The sequence below is a fragment of the Phyllostomus hastatus genome, unplaced genomic scaffold (genome assembly GCF_019186645.2).
Source record: "Phyllostomus hastatus isolate PE091 unplaced genomic scaffold, TTU_PhHast_1.1 phas_contig_210, whole genome shotgun sequence".
NCBI lineage: Eukaryota > Metazoa > Chordata > Mammalia > Chiroptera > Phyllostomidae > Phyllostomus > Phyllostomus hastatus.
The window spans coordinates 30030029-30051000 of NW_025333737.1; the positions used below are offsets into that span (position 1 = coordinate 30030029).

General features: G+C 44.1%; 2 protein-coding genes and 1 pseudogene across 3 annotated transcripts; all 3 read left to right on the forward strand.

The window, feature by feature from the left end:
• Positions 1–5090: 5090 nt before the first annotated feature.
• On the forward strand, positions 5091–5621 carry LOC123816653 (keratin-associated protein 4-6-like). Of its 2 annotated transcripts, none has more exons than XM_045835695.1 (2): positions 5091–5290; positions 5372–5621. In XM_045835695.1, the coding sequence occupies exons 1-2, from the start codon at positions 5091–5093 to the stop codon at positions 5619–5621; spliced, it is 450 nt and encodes a 149-aa protein (XP_045691651.1). The 2 variants fall into 2 exon arrangements, with proteins under 2 accessions (XP_045691651.1, XP_045691650.1); XM_045835694.1 differs by having other exon boundaries at positions 5091–5200; positions 5267–5621.
• A 6651-nt stretch (positions 5622–12272) lies between these two features.
• On the forward strand, positions 12273–13091 carry LOC123817186 (keratin-associated protein 9-1-like). The gene has a single exon (XM_045836742.1). It carries the CDS (start codon positions 12273–12275, stop codon positions 13089–13091), a length of 819 nt encoding a protein of 272 aa, XP_045692698.1.
• A 1201-nt stretch (positions 13092–14292) lies between these two features.
• LOC123816658 lies at positions 14293–14911 on the forward strand (annotated as a pseudogene).
• The last annotated feature ends 6061 nt before the right edge of the window (positions 14912–20972 follow it).

Genomic DNA, 20972 nt, shown 5'->3' on the forward strand with positions numbered 1-20972 from the left:
TGGTCTGACAGCAGGTTGGGCGGCAGCAAGGCTGGCAGCAGCAACTGGACCCACCACAGCTGGACCCACAGCAGGTGGGCTGGCAACAAGGGGAGCAGCACATTTTGTCAGGTGTGTAGGGTGGGTTCCTGTTCAGAGGTGAGTTTCTGTGATTCTGATGATTCCCTCTGTTCTATGGCTTTTATACTCTGGGCCCCCAATATTGGGACCAATAAGCAGGACTTTCCTTGTTGTTTGTTTTTTGGTAATTACGGAGGAAGTGCCAAGGAGAAATTTGCTCCCTTTGTGTTTGAGGCTTATGTAAAAACTGTTTGATCTTTTCCTTAATTAGTAATATTAAGGCCCTCTTCAGAAATGAGATGGTCAGGAATCATCCCCGGCAATGTTTTAGTCATGTGGTATTTCCCGCTGGGTTGGGGAAGGTCAGACCGTTTTCCTGGTTTTGTAACTTTGTCCGTGTTTAGACTGGGAATTCTCTGAGAGATTCAGGAGTTGATACATTCAGTCTTCAATGAAAATCTTCTTGAGTCTAAGTTGAGCTCCCAGAAAGTGGGATTCAAGGATCTGCCACCAGAAATGTGTTTCCCGGTTCTACCAGAGACACTTGGGTAGAGGACGGTCGGCCCACTGTTTTTCACACGCAGATCAGCACCCAGACGGTAGAACAGAGAGGCTGAGGCAGCCCACTGGGTTTCAATTCATTCATGTTCCCTCTCCGTTTCCCAGCTGTGCCTGAATCTCAGGCGAGACATCCCATCTTGCACATGCTTCTTTTTTTTTATTTATTGTTTTTTTGGGTGTTTTTTTTAGAGAGGGAAGGGAGGGAGATAGAGAGAGAGAAACATCAATGTGTGGTTGCTGGGGGCCCATGGCCTGCAACCCAGGCATGTGCCCTGACTGGGAATCGAACCTGCGACACTTTGGTTTGCAGCCTTCGCTCAATCCACTGAGCTACGCCAGCCAGGGCTGCACATACTTCTTTTATAAATTGAGGCAAACTGACGAGATAAGATACTGGCCAAGGTATATTTGAATATGGAAATGCAGGTTTCAGCCAATGTGGAAAATTGCCAGCCATAATTTCCTAAAATTCTTTTGTGCCCCATTCTCTCAGTCTTTCAGGTGCATCTGTAGGAGCGAAATTGTCGAGTCACAGGGAAAGTGTAGCGTCAACAGTGTAGAAAGAATGGAGCAGTGCTTCAGCATTTCACTACCGGCAGGGTCTCCTGCTCCCCCCGACATTGCGAGCCTTCTGAATTCTACTGGGACATAACTAGGGTTTTTTTTTTATTGAAGTATAATTAACATATAACATTTTATTAGTTTCAGGTATAGAACATAATAATTTACTATTTGTATATATCACAAAATAATGGCTACAGCAGTAAGTCTAGTTCACATCTATCATCATTCACAGTTACAAACTTTTTTTTTCTTTTGTTGAGAACTTTTGGGATATACTCTCTTATCAACTTTTAAATATGCAATACAGTATTATCAACTATAGTCACCCTACTGTGCATTACATGCCCATGACTAATTTATTGTATAACTGGGGGTTTGTGTCTTTTGACCCCCTTTGCCTACTTTTCCCACCCCCTGCTCCCCACTTCTGGCTACCACCAATGTGCTTGCTGTATCTTTGAGGTCAATTTTTTTTACACTGTACATAGAAGTAAGATCATATAGTATTTGTCTTTTTCTGTCTGACTTATTTCACTTAGTGTGATGCCCTCAAGGTCCACCCGTGCTGACATAAATAGGAAGATTCTCTTCTTTTTATGATGGAATAACATTTTATTACAGATATCTAGATATATATTACATGTACATATTATACTTACATATGTAGATAGATATAGCTATATATCACATCTCCTTCATCCATCCATTCATCAGTGGACACTTAGGGTTTTCCCGTGTCTTGGCTATTACAAGTAATGCTGCAGTGAACGTATGGTGTATATACTTATTTCAGTTAGTGTTTTTGTTTTCTTCCGGTAAATACCCAGAAGTGGGATCACTGACCTCCATTCTGTGGTCCATGGTTGCTGTGTCCATTTATAATCTCGCCAACAGTACATAGGGTTCCCTTTTCTCCACATCCTCACCGACACTTTTTAGGTCTTCTTTCTTTGATGAGTATCATTGTGACAGGTGTGAGGCGATATCCCATTGTGGTTTTGTTCTGGATTTCCCTGACGACTAGTGATGCTGAGCACCTTTTCATGTACTTATTGGCCATCTATTGCCTTCTCTGCCAAGTGACTATTCAGACCCTCTGCCCATTATTTCAACAAACAATCAGATTGTTTGTTTGTTTTGCTGTTGAGTTGCGTAAGCTCTTAATATATTCTGGAAATTAACTCCTTATCAACTACACAATTTGCAAATACTTGCTCTCATCCAGAAATTTGCCTTTTTATTTTGGCAATGCTTTCCTTTGCTGTGTAGAAGCTTTTTAATTTGATATAGTTTCACTTGTTTAATATTTGGGCTTTGTTTTGTGTTGACTCCAAAAAATTATTGCCAACATCTATGTGAATAAGCTTACTGCCTATGTTTTCTTCTAGGAATTTTATAGTTTTAGGACTTATACAAGTACTTAATCCATTTTGAGTTAATTTTTGTGTGTGGTGTAAGGTAGTGGCCCATTCTTATTCTTTTGCATGTAGCTGCATCATTTTCCCAGTGCCACTTAGTGAAGTGACTGTGTTTTCCCCATAGTGTATCATAAATTAATTGACCATATATGTGTGGGTTTATTCCTGGGCTCTGTATTCTGTTCCGTTGATCTCTGTGTCTGTTCTTATGGCAATGTCATATTGTTTGATTACTGTAGCTTTGTTATATCGTTTGAAATCAGGGCACATGATGCCTCCAGCTTTGCTTTTCTTTCTCAAGATTGCTGTTGCTATTTGGGGTCTCTTGTCATTCCATATAAATTTTAGGGCTTTTTTCTATATCTGTAAAAATATGCCATTGGAATCTTCATAGGAATTACATTGAATCTGTAGACTGCTTTAAGTAGTATGCATATTTTAACAATATTAATTTTTCTGATCCATGAGTGCAGAATATCTTTCCATTGTTTGTGTTTTTTAAATGTTTTTCATATATGTCTTTTAGTTTTCAGTGTACAGATATTTTTCCTCCTTGGTTAAATGTATTCCCAAGTGTTTTAGTCTTTTTGATGAGATTATCAATGGAATTCTATTTTTTTCTAAAAGTTTGTTATTAGCGTATACAAATACAACAGATTTTTAGATATTGATTTTGTATCCTACAACTTTCCTAAATTTGTTGATTTGTTCTAACAATTTTTGGTGGAGTCTCTAGATCTTTTTACATGTAATATTATGTCACCTACAACTAGAGCCAGTTTTACTTCTTCTATTCTGATTTGATTGTCTTTATTTCTTTTTCTACCTAATTGTTATGGCTAGGACTTCCAACACTCTGTGGATTAAAAGTGGTAAGAGTGGACATTCTTGTTCTTGATTTTAGAGAAGAAGTTTCTGTTTTCCAGCATTAAATGTGGTGTTAGCTCTGTGCTATCATATATGGCCTTTATGTGTTGAGGTACATTACCTCTAGACCCACTTTTGAGACTTCTTAGCATACATGGATGTCAAATTTTGTCCAATGCTTTTCCTGCATCTCTTTAGATTATGATATGATTTCTATTCATTCAGTAAATGTTATATATCACATTGATTGATCTGCAGGTGTTGAACCATTCTCGCATCCCACTTGGTCATGGTGTATGATCCTTCTAACGTATTGTTGAATTCTGTTTGACAACATCTTGTTGAGAAATTTGTGTCTAAGTTCATCGGAGGTATTGGGTTCCCATTTTCTGTTATTGCAGTGTCCTTGCCTAGTTTTGATATCAGGGGAGCACTGGCCTCATAAAAAAGGTTTTGGTTATCCCCTTTTATTCTATGCTTTAAAAGAATTTGAGAAAAAATTGTTAATAAATTTTTCTTGAACTGCTTGGTAGGACCCACCAAGGAAGCTGTCTGCTTCTGCACTTTTGTCAGTTGGGATGTTTTATTGCAATTCATTCATCTCACTAGAAATTGGTCTTTCCTGATGTTCTGTTTTCTACCTTGTTCATGTTCATCTAGCCAGGTAGGGTGTATGTTTACTTGTCTGTTTCTTCTAGCCTGTCCAATTTGGTATCATATCATTGTTCTTAGTAGTCTCTAATGATCTTTTGTTAGGTAAGTAAATCTTATGTTAATGTTCTTACCACAAAACAAAAAAAGCAAGGAGACAGAAAAGAATCTTTTGGAGGTGATAGATATATGTGTTACCTTAATGATGGAAAGGGTATTACGGAGCATGCGTAAGTCCAAACTCACCAAAAGGCATACATTAGACAAGTGCATTTTTGTGTATTAAGTTACCTCAGTGAAGCTGAGGGAAAAGAAGAAAACATCCAAATTTCATGACTTAGTTTCCTCCTCATAACACTTATTAGTCTCCCGCCTGAAAGTCTAGAAAATTGGTCGTGATGCCCAATGGGGCAGGAAAAGTCCTAAGAGTCTTATTCTCATGCCAGCGATACCCTGTTTCACATTCAAAAATTCTCCGCCCACCTGACCCACAATGAATGTGAGCCACTAAAACTAAAACGCAGCTTTATCCTCCCAAGTCACCAAAAAGAATGTGGCTCGTTAGAACTTTTATTCATTGCCCACAGGGAGACATGCTCTGCTATGCAACATGAGACTGAGACATACATTGTCCAAAGGCAGAAATTACATGACAGCTCTCTCTGAGGAAGCTGAAGCAAGACAGACACTTAAGAGATGATTCAGGGAGAGCTGAACTGATGAATTCCAACACATCAGGAAAAGGAAGCAATCTTTTCCATCCATCTTGAAAAGGTTAACCAGGAAAACAAACTTAGCTAATTTGATAATTGTTTGTTAATTAGGACAAACAATGACAAGGACAGAGCACTGGGTCTGATGACAGCAGCCCCCCAGCAGGGTATAAAAGGGGACCTGGGCAAGCAGACTTCCAAACCTTCCAAACCCACCTTCCTGGAAACTCACTCAGAACCTCCACTCTCAGACACCATGGTCAACTCCCGTTGTGGATCCGTCTGCTCTGACCAGGGCTGTGGCCAGGAGACCTGCTGCCGCCCCAGCTGCTGCCAGACCACCTGTTGCCGCCCCACCTGCTGTGTGTCCAGCTGCTGTCGCCCCTCTTGCTGTGGCTCCAGCTGCTGCAGGCCTACCTGTTGCACCTCTAGCTGCTGCCGCCCCACCTGCTGTGTGTCTAGCTGCTGCCGCCCCTCTTGCTGTGGCTCCAGCTGCTGTGGCTCCAGCTGCTGCCGCCCCACCTGCTGCATTTCTAGTTGCTGCCGCCCCTCTTGCTGTGGCTCCAGCTGCTGTGGCTCTAGCTGCTGCAGGCCTGCCTGTTGCATCTCTAGCTGCTGCCGCCCCAGCTGCTGCCAGACACCCTGCTGCCGCCCCACCTGCTGTGTGTCCAGCTGCTGCCGCCCCTGCTGCTGCAGGCCTACCTGCTGCATCTCTAGCTGCTGCCGCCCCAGCTGCTGCCAGACTAGCTGCTGCCGCCCAGTCTGTTCTAGTGGTTCCTGCTGCTGATTGCCCTGACCTGCACCCACCTGGTTTTCATCAGCCAATCTTCTTAATGTTGTCCAACTGAAATGAGTCACCAGAGGCCAATTGAAAAACCTCAGGTCTGACTGATTCTTCTACTGACTTTGGCCTCCAGATATGCTACCCCACCACCACCATATTACTATCTGTCTCCTAAAAGAACACAAAGTTTGAATTTTCTCTTGAAAGCTTTTGACCAACAAGTCATCCCAATTGATATATTTCTTCCTTGCAGATTTTTCTCAGATGGAGATGTCCCTAAGTCTTAAATAAATCTTAATTTTCCAAGCATACAAAGCAACAGCCTCGTGTTTCATGATTTCCTCTTGACTTGTCATCTTTAGCTGTCCGTTGTTCTGCCATTGTTCTCTGCAGAGAGCACACTATGACAGGCATTTGCAGGGTTTCTACCTCTACTCTGGGGTCAATCTTATTCTAATTTAGGAAGATGGTTTCTTAGAGCAAACACTCTGATCCCTCTGCCTGTGGACTTTCTCTGGATGTGGAGCAAGCCTCGGGCTGGCCAGAGTCAGGAGTTAATGTCTGTAGGACCAGTGCTCTCAACCAGTGGATGGGCGGGGCAGATCAATGCTCTAGTTTCTTTCCCCTCCAATGGGAACAAGTTGAGCCAGTCTCCAAAGGGCCTCAGTGGAATAAACCCCAGCTGCCTACAGGAGTAATCTCCTCATTAAATCACTCTGTATTGGCCTTTCTGTCCCTTCCCCAGCTCACTTCCCTGGTTCCTTACAGTGCCTTTTAGGATTATCTTCCAAATAAACTCCTAGATTTCAAGTTCCAGTTTTGCAGTCTGTTCCTGAGGGCACCCAATCTAAGACACCGGTGTTCCAATCTCGTTACCAGTGCCCTTGAAAACAGATCTTAGTATATTACGAATGGTTGCCTACTGTCAGTGTCAACTCAGACCCGGTAACCGAGAACATCTGATAGGGGTGTTCCCGTTTCCTCTGAGGAAATGGCTGTAAATTCCTTTGGGAAAGAACTGGAGAGATCACCCCTATGTGCACCTGCTGTGGTCCTTCATTTTGCAGGACTGGCCTCTCTTTCAATGGGTCAGTGGGTGGTAGGTGTGGAAACTGGGTGAGGGATCATGATTTTCCATTGGGATCACTGGCCTCAGCCTATGTAATTCAGCACACATCACTTTGCCCCAGTTGTCATTCCAAAATTGCTGCCCATCACATATTTATACCCACATTATTTCTTACAGGTAATGCTGCCACCTGGCCTCTGCTACTCAAGGATGTTATCATCCCCGTAGCTCCTCAGGAGCTCAGTTCTATGACAATATTTTGTACCACAGGCTCCAACTTTAGACAATGGACTACCATATTGCTTAATGATGCTGCCGACCTCCTTACCTGTTCATTCCTTATTACCTGATTATAGATGTACTGTACTCCCAGAGTCCTCCTAGGGAGCTTATTCAGCTGGTTGGGTTTCCTGGCCTTACGACTAGATCTATTCTAGTGTAGTAATTGCTGTGCACCCTTTGCTCTTTTCATCCTCATCTCTGTGTTGTGTGGCACTAGATAAATCTGGGCTAGTTATCTGTCATTATGTAATATTGCCTCAGATTTTAGCAGCTTAAAATGATGCTTGTTTACTCTCTCACAGTTTTGGTGGATCAGGAATCCAAGTACAGCTCAGCTGGGGCCTCTATTTTGTAATAATTCATTGGGCTGCAACCAAGGTCTAGAGTTTATCTGGAGAAGAACCCACCTCCAGGTTCACTTACGTAGCTGTTGACAGGATTCAATTCCTCAAGGGCCATTAGAGTGAGAGTCACCGTCCCGTGCTGGTCAGGTGTTGGCAGCACTGCTCTCTCTCTCCCAGACAGCCGCCTGCTTCACCAGAACCCGTGAGGGAGAGGGAAAGTTGGCTGCGAGTTGAAAAGTCCCAACCTTTTGAAACTTAACCACTTGATGTTGCCATATGCTGTTGGTTAGAAGTGAGTTATTCAAGGGGAGGGAATTACATAAGACTTTGAACACCATCTAAAGGCCATATAGAGGCTGCCTGCCACACTCTTCCATAATATTGAGTGAAAGAATAGAAACACATAATACCTATGTGTTCTACTTAATACCTTAAGATTCCACTTAATATTGAAAGAATAGAAACACATAATACCTATGTGTTCCATAATACCTTAAGATTCCATTTATATAAAACTCAAAAATGTGAAACTAAACTATATTGTTTTGGATGAATACCTAGGTGATAAAATTATAAAGAAAATTGCCGTGGTTGGTGTAGCTCAGTGGATTGAGTGCTGGCCTGTGAAACAAAGGGTCACTGGTTTGACTCTCAGTCTAGGGCACATGCCTGGGTGCAGGCCAGGCCTCCTGTTGGGGGCGCTCAAGAAGCAACCACACATTAATGTTTCCTCCCTCTCTTTCTCTGTCCCTTCCTCTCTCTCTAAAAATAAATAAATAAAATCTTTTTTAAAAGTTATAAAAACTCAACAAAAAGGTTACTTTAAAAGTCAGGACAGTGATTATCTGTAGGGTAGAAGGAGAGAGATGAGATCGAGAGAAGACAAATTAAGGGCCCTGTTGGAGAGAGCGACGCTCTGTTTCTTGACTTGGGTGTTGGGATGCATAGATATTTGCTTAGTAATTATTTATGTTATATTATGCATGCATATTTTATATGCTTTTCAGTATACAGTAGTCTTCCCTCCAATCCAGGGTTTTGCTTCCTGTAGTTTTAGTTACCCATAGTCTACCATGGTCCAAAAATAGTAAAGGGAAAATTCCAGAACACAATTTGTAAGTTCTAAATTGCACACCATTCTGAGCAGCAGGATGAAACTTTGTGCTGTCCTGTTCCAACCTACCTGGGTGTGATTCATCCCTTTGTCCAGTGTATCTGCACTCTGTCTGCCACCCACCCATGAGTCACTTAGTAGCTGCCTCAGTTGGCAGATCAACTGTCTTGCTATCACAATGCTTATGTTCAAGTTGCCTGTGTTTACTTAATAAGGGCCCCAAAGTTCAACGGCAGTGATACTGGCCATTCTGATATGCCAGAGAGAAGCCCATGATGCTTCCTTTAAGTAAAAGTTCTTAACTCAATAAAAAAGAAAACATGTGTGCTGATGTTGCTAAGTTATACAGTAAAATAGATCTTATATCCATGAAAGTCTGAAGAAGGAACAAGAAATTTGTGCTAGTTTGTTGTGGGAAGTACCTTGGGATATTTTGGTGACCTCAAGAAGAGTGAAATTTACCCAAAGCTATAGGTACTGTAGGCAAAGCTGACTACAAGTGTCTGGCTTGGCTTCTTAGCCTCAAGAGGCTATTAAAAGTTCAATCTGAAGATTCCATATGAAATGTAGCAAAGGCCTACTCAAAACCACAACAAGATACTGCCTCACACCTTTAGAATAGATATTATCAACAAGTAATAACAAGTTTTGGAGAGCATGTAGAGAAAAAGAACCCTCAAACACTGGTAGTGGAGATATAAACTGGTACAGCCACTAGGAAAGCAGTATGGAGGTTCCTCAAAAAAATTAGGAATAGTGTTACCATATGAATCAGCAGTCCTTCTTCTTGGTGTCTTCCCCCCCAAAATGAAAACATTTATTCATAAAGATATATGTACCCCTATGTTCATTGAAGTATTATTCATAGTGGCCAAGACATGGAAATAACTGAAGTGTTCTTCAATAGATGATTGGATAAAGGTGTGGTACATATATACAATGAATACCACTCAGCCATGAGAAAAGATGAAATACTGCCATTTGTGACAATATGGATGGATCTTAAGAATATCATGCTAAGTAAAATAAGTCAGATGAAAAAAAAATAAGTCAGATGGAAAAAGTCAAGAACCATATAATTTTACTCATGTGGGATATAAAACTGAAAGCAACAAATGAACAAATAAAGCAGACAAACAAAAACTCATAGACACAAACAACAGTGTGGTGGTTACTAGAAGGACAGGGGGTTGGGGGGAGGTAGTAAAGGGTAAAGGGGGTCAAATATGTGGTGATGGAAGGAGACTTAACTTTGGGTGTTGAACACACATGCAATGTATAGATGATGTATTACAGAATAAACCTATATAATTTTATTAACCAAAGTTGCCCCCCAAATTTTCCTTAAAAAAAGAAGATTTTATTTATTTATTTTTAGAGAGCGGGGAAGGGAAGGAAAAAGGGAGAGAAACATCAATGTGTGGTTGCCTCTCACACACCCCCTACTGGGGACCTGGCCTGCAACCCAGGCATGTGCCCTGACTGGGAATCAAACCAGCCACCCTTTGGTTCACAGGCCAACGCTCAATCCACTGAGCCACACCAGCCAGGCAAAAAAAAATTTTTTATCCTTACTCAAGCACAGGCTTAATGATTTTAAAGAGAGAGGAAAGGAGAGAGGGAAGGAGGGAGAGAAACATCAGTGTGTGAGAGAAACATCGATCAGTTACCTCTCACACATGCCCCAACAGGGGACAAAACCCACAAGCCAGGCATGTTCCCTGACCAGGAATCAAACCAGAGACCTTTAAGTTTATAAGACGGCACTCCAACCCACTTAGCCACACTAGCCAGGGCACCCCAAAAATTAATAAAATTTAAAAATAAATAAATAAAAGAGCCTATATGATCCATCAGTATTCTTGCCACTCTTATGTAAATAAGCAGGCCAAACTTAATAAGACTAGATTTGTTAAGAAAACAAATTAGTTTTACTACAATTACTTTTGGTAAAAATGGGGGTGAGTGTAGAGGAGAAAATTTTATTTCAGTAGAAACTATAATACATACCTGGTAAAATTAGATTCTAGTGCTGTTCATTGTTTTTAAGGTTTTGTTTTTCTGAATTCCTCTAGTCTCCTCATGTTTGGTTATGACCCTCCAAACTAATGTTCCCAATTTTCTCCAATCCTTTGTGATTTGTAATCATTCAGAACTAAAACTTTTTTTGAAGTGCTACAAAGGTAAATAACTTGATATGAACTTCAGAGAAATTGCCATGATGTTTCAGGTTTAGACACTTTTCTTCAGGACTATAGCTATGTGGGCCACTCCAAAAGCTTACCTAAACACCTGATGACATCATCAGAGACATTCAAACTGCAAAAGATACTCTGACTTCTCCATCTAAAAATATTCTTTTCTCTTAAGTGGCTGCCCTCTGGACTCAGGCTGGGTTTATGGTTTGCTCCAAACATTAAACTTTATGTTTCCCTTTTTTTTTTGCATAAAAATGCTTTATTAAATAACTGGTTTTTCACACAATATAATTCTAGCTTTGGAAGCCCACCAGTATCACCTGCCTCCTGAAATGAGTCACAGCTATTTACCTGAACTGACCTAATCTCAGGACCGAGAGACCTGATTCAATGAGTTTTAAAGGCTCGATCAACTTAGCTTTTGGACTGTGAAACCTCCTGGGGAAGTTTCCGAGGCAGGAGTGTAAGGGAGCAGAATCTGCCACCCCAAAATATGTCTCTTGGGAATGAGGAATATTTTAGCTGGTTATTTTTAAGATACAGCAGAGGAAGAGCTCTGAAAACCAATTGGAAGTTACCCTTTTGTAAGAGACATTTACACGTATAAGAAAAATCCCCATCTGTAAGAGTGTCTCCCACACTGTACCAGGGAGAGGGCATGACTCCATCTCTAGAAACTCTTATCAATGGAGAAGCAAGGACCTACCTCTGTGTAACAACTTTATCCTTGTTTACGCTGCTTTTCCTGGCAACCTCCCATAACTAACTCCCCACCCGCAATGTCTTCTTTGGTCTTTAGCTGACGATGGCATCTAAAGTGAAGTCATATGCCATCTTGGGGGTGTGACTTAGTTCCCGAGTCTCTCCCATGCGTACAGGAGGTATTCATGTTGTTAAACTGTTGCTAGTTTTTTCCCTGTTAATCAGATTTTGTCCATTTGATTCTTAGACCAGCAGAAAGAACCTAGAAGGGTAAAGGAGAAATTTTTCCTCCCCAACACTAAGTTGGACTCAGGCATGGATTCACTTTGTCTCTTCAAACATGTCAGCATCATGCCCATCAGGCCAGGAATAATCCTCAATCAAACAACACTAAGAAGTGAAAGTGTACTGAGCCTAATGAGGCCATCAGGAACTCGGAGAGTGCACCACGTGACCAGGTTATGAACAAAGCAGGAACGACGCTGACAATGTGACCGTCTTCCTTATATCTGAAAAAGTTTCTATGAATTATTCTCAATTAAGAAACACATGAAACACTTATTTTCTATATATTCATAACATTTAATGAATAACTTCCTTTTCTATAATTCCCAGTGACTATGGAAAACAATATAAACAACAACAAGGAAAGTCCCACTCATTGGTCCAAATTGGAGGGGGTGGGGGTAAAGGAAGGGGGTCCGGTGTATAAAAGCCCCAGAAACGGGGAATCATCAGAATCTGAGAAACTCACCTCTGAGCAGAAACCCACCCTCCACCCCGGACACCATGTGTTGCTCCCCTTGCTGCCAGCCCACCTGCTGCAGGCCCACCTGCTGCGGGTCCAGCTGTTGTGGGTCCAGCTGCTGCCAGCCATGCTGCCAGCCTTGCTGTGTGTCCAGCTGCTGCCAGCCTTGCTGCCAGCCATGCTGCCGCCCTTGCTGCATGTCCAGCTGCTGCCAGCCATGCTGCCAGCCTTGCTGCCGCCCTTGCTGCGTGTCCAGCTGCTGCCAGCCATGCTGCCAGCCATGCTGCCGCCCTTGCTGCGTGTCCAGCTGCTGCCAGCCATGCTGCCAGCCTTGCTGCCGCCCTTGCTGTCTGTCCAGCTGCTGCCAGCCTTGCTGCCAGCCATGCTGCCGCCCTTGCTGCGTATCCAGCTGCTGCCAGCCTTGCTGCCAGCCATGCTGCCGCCCTTGCTGTGTGTCCAGCTGCTGCCAGCCATGCTGCCGCCCAACCTGCTGTCAGACCACCTGCTGTAGGACCACCTGCTGCCAGCCTTGCTGCCGCCCTTGCTGTGTGTCCAGCTGCTGCCAGCCTTGCTGCCAGCCTTGCTGCCGCCCTTGCTGTGTGTCCAGCTGCTGCCAGCCTTGCTGCCAGCCATGCTGCCGCCCTTGCTGTGTGAGCAGCTGCTGCCAGCCTTGCTGCCAGCCTTGCTGCCGCCCTTGCTGCGTGTCCAGCTGCTGCCAGCCTTGCTGCCGCCCTTGCTGCGTGTCCAGCTGCTGCCAGCCTTGCTGCCGCCCAACCTGCTGTCAGACCACCTGCTGTAGGACCACCTGCTGCCAGCCTTGCTGCCAGCCATGCTGCCGCCCTTGCTGTGTGTCCAGCTGCTGCCAGCCTTGCTGCCGCCCTTGCTGTGTGTCCAGCTGCTGCCAGCCTTGCTGCCAGCCTTGCTGCCGCCCATCGTGTTGTCAGACCACCTGCTGTAGAACCACCTGCTGTAGGACCACCTGCTGCCAGCCTTGCTGCCGCCCTTGCTGCTGCTGATTGCCTCTCCAAAGAACCACCATCTTCACATACCACCTGTTAACTGACTCACCATTTTGGAAACATATTCATTACCTAGACTTTGCTGACAGCCAGCATGTTTGACCATAACTTCCGTTCTTCGTTCTGCTGATAAAAACTCTGAGTCAGTTTGATGGAGGGCAGAGGGTTTCTCCTGGTCCCCTTCCTCCAGTGGATGTGAATCAGGTGCCAGCTCTGTGCATCCTTGATGTGCAGTTATGGCCTCTGCTTTGACTCTGTCATCAGGATCTTCAGCCTCTCTCTCTATGTACTTTAGAAAAACAAATTCTTATAACTGTTACTTAGGTTTTCTGCAACTTTTGAAAATCTTCACCATCATGTTTTCTTTTTCAGTGTACGCATGGTTCTTGTAATCCTGCTTTCTTCTTTTCATGGACGCTTTGAATTGGCTCCCTAGATGCAGGGCATCTTACCTATATTTCTTAATAAAATTTGTACCCTTGTGCATTCCATATTGTGTTTTGTTTTCATGTACAGCACTCCTGATGTAAAGATTTATACACATGTTGCATATCATATGCATTATCCATTCTGAGCGTCATATCATCTCCCACAAATAACTACCTCCTTTCTTCATGTTGCACATCTCACAGGGTGATGTCACATAGCTGATATGGACGGACTCAGACTCAGAGCCCGGACCATGTCTCATACCTCTGCTCAATGGCACTTAAGTTTCTATCTCAAGACAAATTAGAAAACAAAATCCTAGGGCTGAGCACCAGCAAGATGTTCATTTGAGTGTCTTTGACCATGGAAGTGATATTCTCTTGTACATATATGCAGATAATACCTATTTACAAAGTTCTTCCCAAATCGGTGTCCCACACCTCGGCTACATGTTAGGGCAGCAAGGGCTGTGTTTTAGAGCCCTACTATGTGCAGGATCCTTTTCTGTCTCTGGTGCTGTCCTGCTACCCGTGCTCTCAAGGGCATCCAATACTGGGGAGCATCCAGAGTGTTCTCACGAGGAAGGGCTCATCCGAAGAGACTTCTTCTTTGCCATCATGTAAATCCGATTGTTGTGCGGCCGCCTCCTCCTGGTACCTGTTGACTAGAGTGGAAGGGAGTAAGTCATTCCCTGTGGAACTCTGTATGTTCTCCAGCTTTAAGGCAATTTGCCATTCTGATCAAATTAAGAGAATGGATGAGTTGAATTCCCTGCTGCTGAACTTTGGGGCCTGCCAGGAACAGAACTTCTGCAACAACAAATATGTCTGGAAGGCTGTGGTCCAAGGTCATTTTTACTGGCTATAAACGGGGTCTCCAGAACCAGAGGGAGCACACATTTTTTTAAAAAAATTGAAGGTGTTTACGCTCGAGATGAAACTGAATTCTATCCAGGAAAAAGATGTGCTTATGTGTACAAAGCAAAGAATAGCATAGTGCCCTGACTGGCGTGGCTCAGTGGATTGAGCGCTGGCTGCGAACCAGGCATCGCAGGTTCGATTCCCAGTAAGGGCACATGCCTAGGTTGCAGGCCACGGCCCCCCACAACCACACATTGATGTTTCTGTCTCTCTCTCTCTCTCCCCCTTCCCTCTCTAAAAATAAATAAATAAATCTTTAAAAAAAATACAAAACTTGATACTATTAAAAAAAAAAAAGAACAGCATAGTGACTCCTGGTGGTAGACCAAACAACACCGGAGCCATCTGGGGAAAGGTGACTCGTGCTCATGGAGACAATGGCTGGTTCGTGCTAAATTCCAAAGCAACCTTCCTGCTAAGGCCATTGGACACAGAATCCATGTAATGCTATACCCCTCCAGGATTTAAACTCACTGATAAACAAATAACAACCCTGACTGTGTGGCTTGCTTGGGGGCCCTCTGGCAAAGCAAAGGATTCCGGGTTGGGGAACATGGTTGGGTGCAGGTTCAGTCCCTGGTCAAGATGCAAAGGGGGGCCAACTGGTGAATGTTTCTCTCACATGTCTATGCTTCTCATCTTTTTCTCCCTCTCTCCCCTCTCAAATAAGTAAATGAAATCTATTTTAAAGAGTAAATAAAAAATACTAAGAGGATGTGGTAAGAACAAAGTTGGGAAGTGAGGAACTATGCAGTGGGCACGTACGACATAGTACCTGAACCCTCTATGGAAACAGAGCCCTCCCCTGTGTGTCCTCCGACAATGGGGAAACATTTGAGAGAAAGAGAAATTTGTGTTCCAGGGGGAGCGGAAGAATGTGAGAAAGAAGAAAAGAAGAAGAGGCCGTGCATTCCTAGTGGTCATGCTGGACAGAAGGCTGGTGCGTCGGTCCCGAATGAGCAGCGCTGCCTGGACCTTCATGGAGGTAAGGCTTGATACTGTTTGGAGCCTGAGTCACCTCCTCAGGAACAGTAGTGGGACCTCTGGTGCACCAGCCAGGCTGGTGTCCGGGACACGTGCTAAGTTCTGACGCTGTGTATCTGGGAGGCTCTGAAGAGACTGTCGAGGCCACACTTGCTGATTGCTGTTCCCTGGTGGCTGTTTGGGTGATTGAGATGAGAAACGAACATGTTCTGGGTGACCTCCTATTTGTTGGATATGCAGTAAGGGCCTGATCTACATATCTTTAATTCTTGAATTGTCAAAGGACGTATAAATGTTCCCATGTTAGAGATAAGGACCTGGAAACTGAGGAGGTAAAGCGATGTCATAGTTCAGTTTCTCCCAGGAGTGTCTCTGCAGAAAAGATTTAAGTAGTAGTTTATTTGCAAAGGGCAGGTCTCACCAGATGGGGAGTGTGGATGTGACACAGGAGAGGAGCATTGTTAAGCCAGAATCATAGTGGCAGCTGAAGTGTACACCTAAGAGAAAATACCAGAAATGCTATAAAGCACACTCTTTAGGATTTTCCCAACTGAGTAGTGAGGGAGCTGACTCTGTGTAAACAGACTCTCCAGAAGCATCGGCTGAGTGTTTTTCTCAGTGTGACACACACGGGCAGCATGCCTTTCAGTTATTGCAAAAAAAAAAAAAAAACCTCTTAGGCATAGAGATATAGATCTGGCTGATAAAAACTTGCCTGAACACACTAAAATCCCAAACATATGGGTGGTGTATTCAAAACCTCTTCTACAGTCTGTGATTTTCTCCACTCAAATCCAATATTGGGTTCTTCAGTGTGGTGGACACCCATAGTTTCTAGAAGAAGAGGAATGAGGATGAAGAAAAGGTGGTGGAGGAGAAGAAGAAGAAAGGGAAGAGGAAGAAGGAGGAAGAGGGGGAGGGGAAGGAGGAAGAGGAGGAGGGGAAGGAGAATGAGAAAGAGAAAGGAAAGGAGAAGGAGGAAGAAGGGGAGGGAAACAAGGAGAGAGAGAAGGAAGAAAAAGAAAGAGAAAGAACAAGAAAATAACACAGTACGTGTGTAGTCAGGGATGTGAGGTCACTGACTCTGCTGGTTAACGAGGTTAGGACCGGAGGGACAACTCATCCTGGTTTGCCCAAACTGCCCCAGTTGTACCACTGGGGAGTCCCATGTCCCAGGAGACCCCTTCGTCCTGGGTAATTAGGACTAGGGGTCACCCAGGAGGTAAAATGACTGATATTTTCAGCCCCAGCTCCTGCTTTTACCCACCTGCTTTGGTTCTGCCCTGCGTATGAAGGAGATTATGCCAAACATCCTCCACTCAAGTGTCTGCAATAGAGCTGGGGAACACAGGTAGGAGACGTTGCTCCAGAGGGCTATCTGTCATGGCCTTGAATCGGGCTTTTATGGGGGAACAGACGTGGACTCGAGCATGGTTTTAGTTTGTCCCTGTGAACATCTCAGCATCATACCACATGCCACAGGGATACGTCCCAGTCGAAGTCAGCTGAAGAAACAAACTGGGAAGGACACCTGTCCTGACCCTTAAGAGGCCATCAGGGACTTTATCATACAACCAGGATGCGATCAGAGCAGGAAGGATGCTGATGATGTGGCCACCTTCCTTTTATCTAAAAAAGGTTCTATGAATTATTCTCAATTAAGAAACACATTAATCACTTGTTTTCTAAAGATTCATATCGTTTAAGAAACAACTTCCTTTTTACATCTCCCCCAGTGAATATGGAAAACAAATATAAACAACAACAAGGAAAGTCCTACCTATTGGTCCAAACTTCGGGAGGTACTATGTATAAAAGCCCAGCATAGGAGGAGTCATAAGATTCTGGAAAATCTACCACTGAACAGGAGTTCATACTCCATCCCTGACACTATGGCCTATCCGTGCTGCCCCCCTTCTTGTCAGCCTACCTGCTGTGGGACCACCTGCTCTGGGACCACCTGCTGCTGACCCAGCTGCTACTGCAGCCCCTGCTGTGCGTCCAGCTGCTGCCGGCCGTGCTGCTGCCAATCATCTCACCATGGAACATTGTCACACAAACTAACCTTCTGATACTCAACCTGTCACCACTTCAGTTACTGCCACAATAACCAGGTTTCACTAATATCCAGCTGCCACCATCTTCCTACTTGTCATTCTTGATTAAAAGGTGCTGTGAGTAGACATGGTAACACACAGTCACCTTCAGCCCATTTTCCTCATCTTTATTTGCTTCCATCTCTGTGATAGCTCAGGTCTTAGGTCTCCTTGACCTCCAGCCATTGTGGTCAGCCTTACAAAAATGATCACCACTTTCCCTCTAAGTAAGCTAAAGCACAACTCATTATGATAGGCTTCCTCCATGTTTACTGTATTATTATGATCTTTTTTCTAATGTGCTCATTACCAAGCAGACTGGGGCCCATCCATGTGGCACCCCGGAGAATGACCCAACGATTAATGCTGGAAGGAACAGGTCTTTATTTACAATAGTCCAACCTTGGGGTGTCTCAGAGCACCTCAGCTCGGAGCCCTCCTTTCCCACGAGACCCAGCACTTCCCAGCTCCCCACCAGGCTACTAGCCAAAAGCACCCTCAAAAGTTTCCCATTTTCGTATCTGTGCAGGATCTGGAATATGTTGTTATCAGCCTCCATGTAATAGCTCAGAAAAGGCACAAGTCCTGAGAGTCCAGGTACAATCCAGGTGCAGCTGGTCGGGATCTTGCAAGGAAGGCCTTCGCAGCTCTGGAGTCGGGTAGAGCAGGCACAGTCACGGCGGCAGCATCTCCTGTCTGATCAGCCCAGGTCACGTGGCCTCCTTCCTCACCGTAAACTGCGTGGCTGCTTGCTCCCTTCTCCCTTCTCACTGCTCTCTTTCCAAACTGCGCGGTCAACTTCCCTTCTCCTTCCCAAACCTCAGGCACAGAGAGAGAAAGAGAGAGAGAGTGGGAGAGAGAACGTCATGGCTGCTACATCATCCCTCCCTCAGGGGTCTCCTACTCCCCTCCTAGCCACGCGGCAGAAATCCCTTTCCACTGACCGCACACCCCATCCTTCACCACTGCTCCCCACAGGGCCAGGAGAGTGAATGGCTGCTGAGCCTAGTTTCCAATCCGGGCCTGGATCTCCCAGCAGGATGCCATTTCCGACCTCTCCCACAGTGGGCTACCTCTTCCCATTCCCCGTAGCTTCTGCCTTTCTCCAGCTGCCAGTGTTAGTCCAGGCAGGTGTGTCTCGCTGCAGGGAACCACCTCCCTGCTGTAAGCTCCTAGGCTAGGCCACAAGCCAAGATACATTCAGAAAGTCACCCCCACCTCCCTTGCCTCAAGTGGCTGCCACAGCTTTTTAAATTATCTATGAGGCTAGCCAAGTTGCCATAGATATGCAAAATCTCCCAGTCCTGTGCTCCACTGCTCCTGTCACCCAAGCCGGGTTCATGGGGAATAAATATCCTCTGAACCACCTGATGGGCTCATTATCCTTCTCTTTTCATGATTACTTGCCTATCTTCCCAGTTGTGGGAAGCATCTCTGGTCGCTTCCCAGTAAAGTCTTTGCTATCGTCCACCTATATTGTGACTTTACTTTTTATGTAGCATTTGCTCTTAAGTCCTTACACTCATATTTCATTTTACAAGTCTTGTCTATTCTGAGCTTGGCAGTCACCCCTAAACTAGCAGAACCAAGAGGATCACCTCCCTTTTACAGATGAATAGAGGTCACTTGGCTACTTATGGACAGAATTTGGTCAAGGGGTAGGGCCTCTGATTCTAACTCCAAGGCCCTACAAACTCAAAGAAAACAGCGGTCTGAGTACTGGGAAGATGTGTGCTTTGGACTGTCTGCACAGCTTTGCAAATAAACCTTTCCATGCACAGACAATCTTTCTTCTTTACAAATGTATTCTCCCACCTGTTTCCAAAACCTCAATGAGCACTGGTACATGTAAGCCCAGTAGGCCGGTCTTAAGAGACATCCTCTATGTTTAAGCATCTGTTGTGTTCCTGGTGCTGTGCTGGCACATTTAAGCCGGAGACTTATCGAAAGACACCTGTTCTTTGAGGGGGTGGTGTTCTGGGTGGTGTCTTTCACCCTGCCACATAGAGTGTGGAATATTAAAAAAAGGATCAGGTAAAACATACACCCTCAGCCATATTTTATGTAACCCTAAACTTTTGGTCCCTTTTTTCTCTTGACCAGAAAACATTATCAAAGGAATTAAGTATGGGCACAGCTCTGTGGATTGAGCTAACAGCATCATGAAAATTTTACCTTCAAATCATTCCACTATCCCTGCAAAACACCACCCTGAGCTCTATGAGATGGAGCTGGAGCACAAGTCATATCTGGTAGTCTCTGAAGAGACTGCCTAGTTAGCTCACAGCAGGGGAAGAAGAGAAGTCGAGCTGCTAATATCTGTTCATTGTATTTAGGTATCGGTCTCCCCCAGTGTTCCTCAACCCTGGCACTGTCAACATGTTGGGCCAGACAGTTCTTTGCGGGCCGCGGGAGGGTGCCTGTTGCAACCATCGAGGAGAGTCTGGCAGCATCCTGACCTCTCTCTACCCACTAGATCCCAGTAGCGCCCCCTTCTGGTTGTGTCATACAGCGCTGAGGTGGGTGGGAAAAGGGGCAAAACACAAGAATAATATGCATACCACAGAGGACTTATCTACATATATAGGATTGGATAATAATAAACGTGACATCAAGATTCGTGTGATGAAACAAAAGCAGTGTTTTGAGGATAAGTTATACACTTAAATCTTTATGTCAGAAGAGAAGAAAACCTCAAAAGTTAATGCGTTAAATGCCCCATCTTAAGAAATTAAGAGAGGAGCAACAGTACTGCCCCAACCCTACACAGAAGAAAACAAACGCTGAAAAGAAAAACAGAGTCGAAATTCATAAAACAGCAAGTAAAGGAAAAACAGTGACTTCAACAAAGCCAAAAGGTTGGCCTTTGAAAAGTGAACCAAATCAATAAAACTCTTGGGAAATTGATCAGCTAAAATGAAACAAGACAAAATTGAATAATACTATGAAAGAAAATGTGGGCATAAGATATGGATAAAATAGATTTTAAAATTATTTTCATTATCTGTTGCTTTATTACGAACTATTACTAAAAACAACAACTGTTCACTGTTTCTCACAAGTTCATGGGCTCACTGAGCTCAGTGCATTGGTCCCACAAGATAATGACGGGAAAAAACACTCACAGCACAGACAGAGGCACGGGATTCGTCTCCGGAACCCAACTCTCTCCAACCAGTAACCACGAACAACTCAACAGAAAATGAGGTAAAAGATGTGGCTGGGAATTCTGTGTTAGAGGAAACACATGCAGCCAGTAAAACTAAAAAAAAAAAAAATAAAAAATAAAAAAATAAAAAAACCAGAATCATAAGCAACTGAGAAAAATACAAATCAAACTTCTACAAGATTCCAACTTACACCACTTTATTGCAAGACAATTTAAAAGTCCAATAATATCAAGAATTTAGGGAGCATGGGAATCCACCGAACCTCTTGCCTATTGCAGA

Coding starts and splice junctions, on each gene's coding strand:
- LOC123816653 (XM_045835694.1), top strand. CDS start 5,091: ATGGTCAACTCCCGTTGTGGATCCGTCTGCTCTGACCAGGGCTGTGGC. Junction 5,201..5,266: donor TGCCGCCCCACCTGCTGTGT/GTCCAGCTGCTG, acceptor TTGCACCTCTAG/CTGCTGCCGCCCCACCTGCT.
- LOC123817186 (XM_045836742.1), top strand. CDS start 12,273: ATGTCCAGCTGCTGCCAGCCATGCTGCCAGCCTTGCTGCCGCCCTTGC.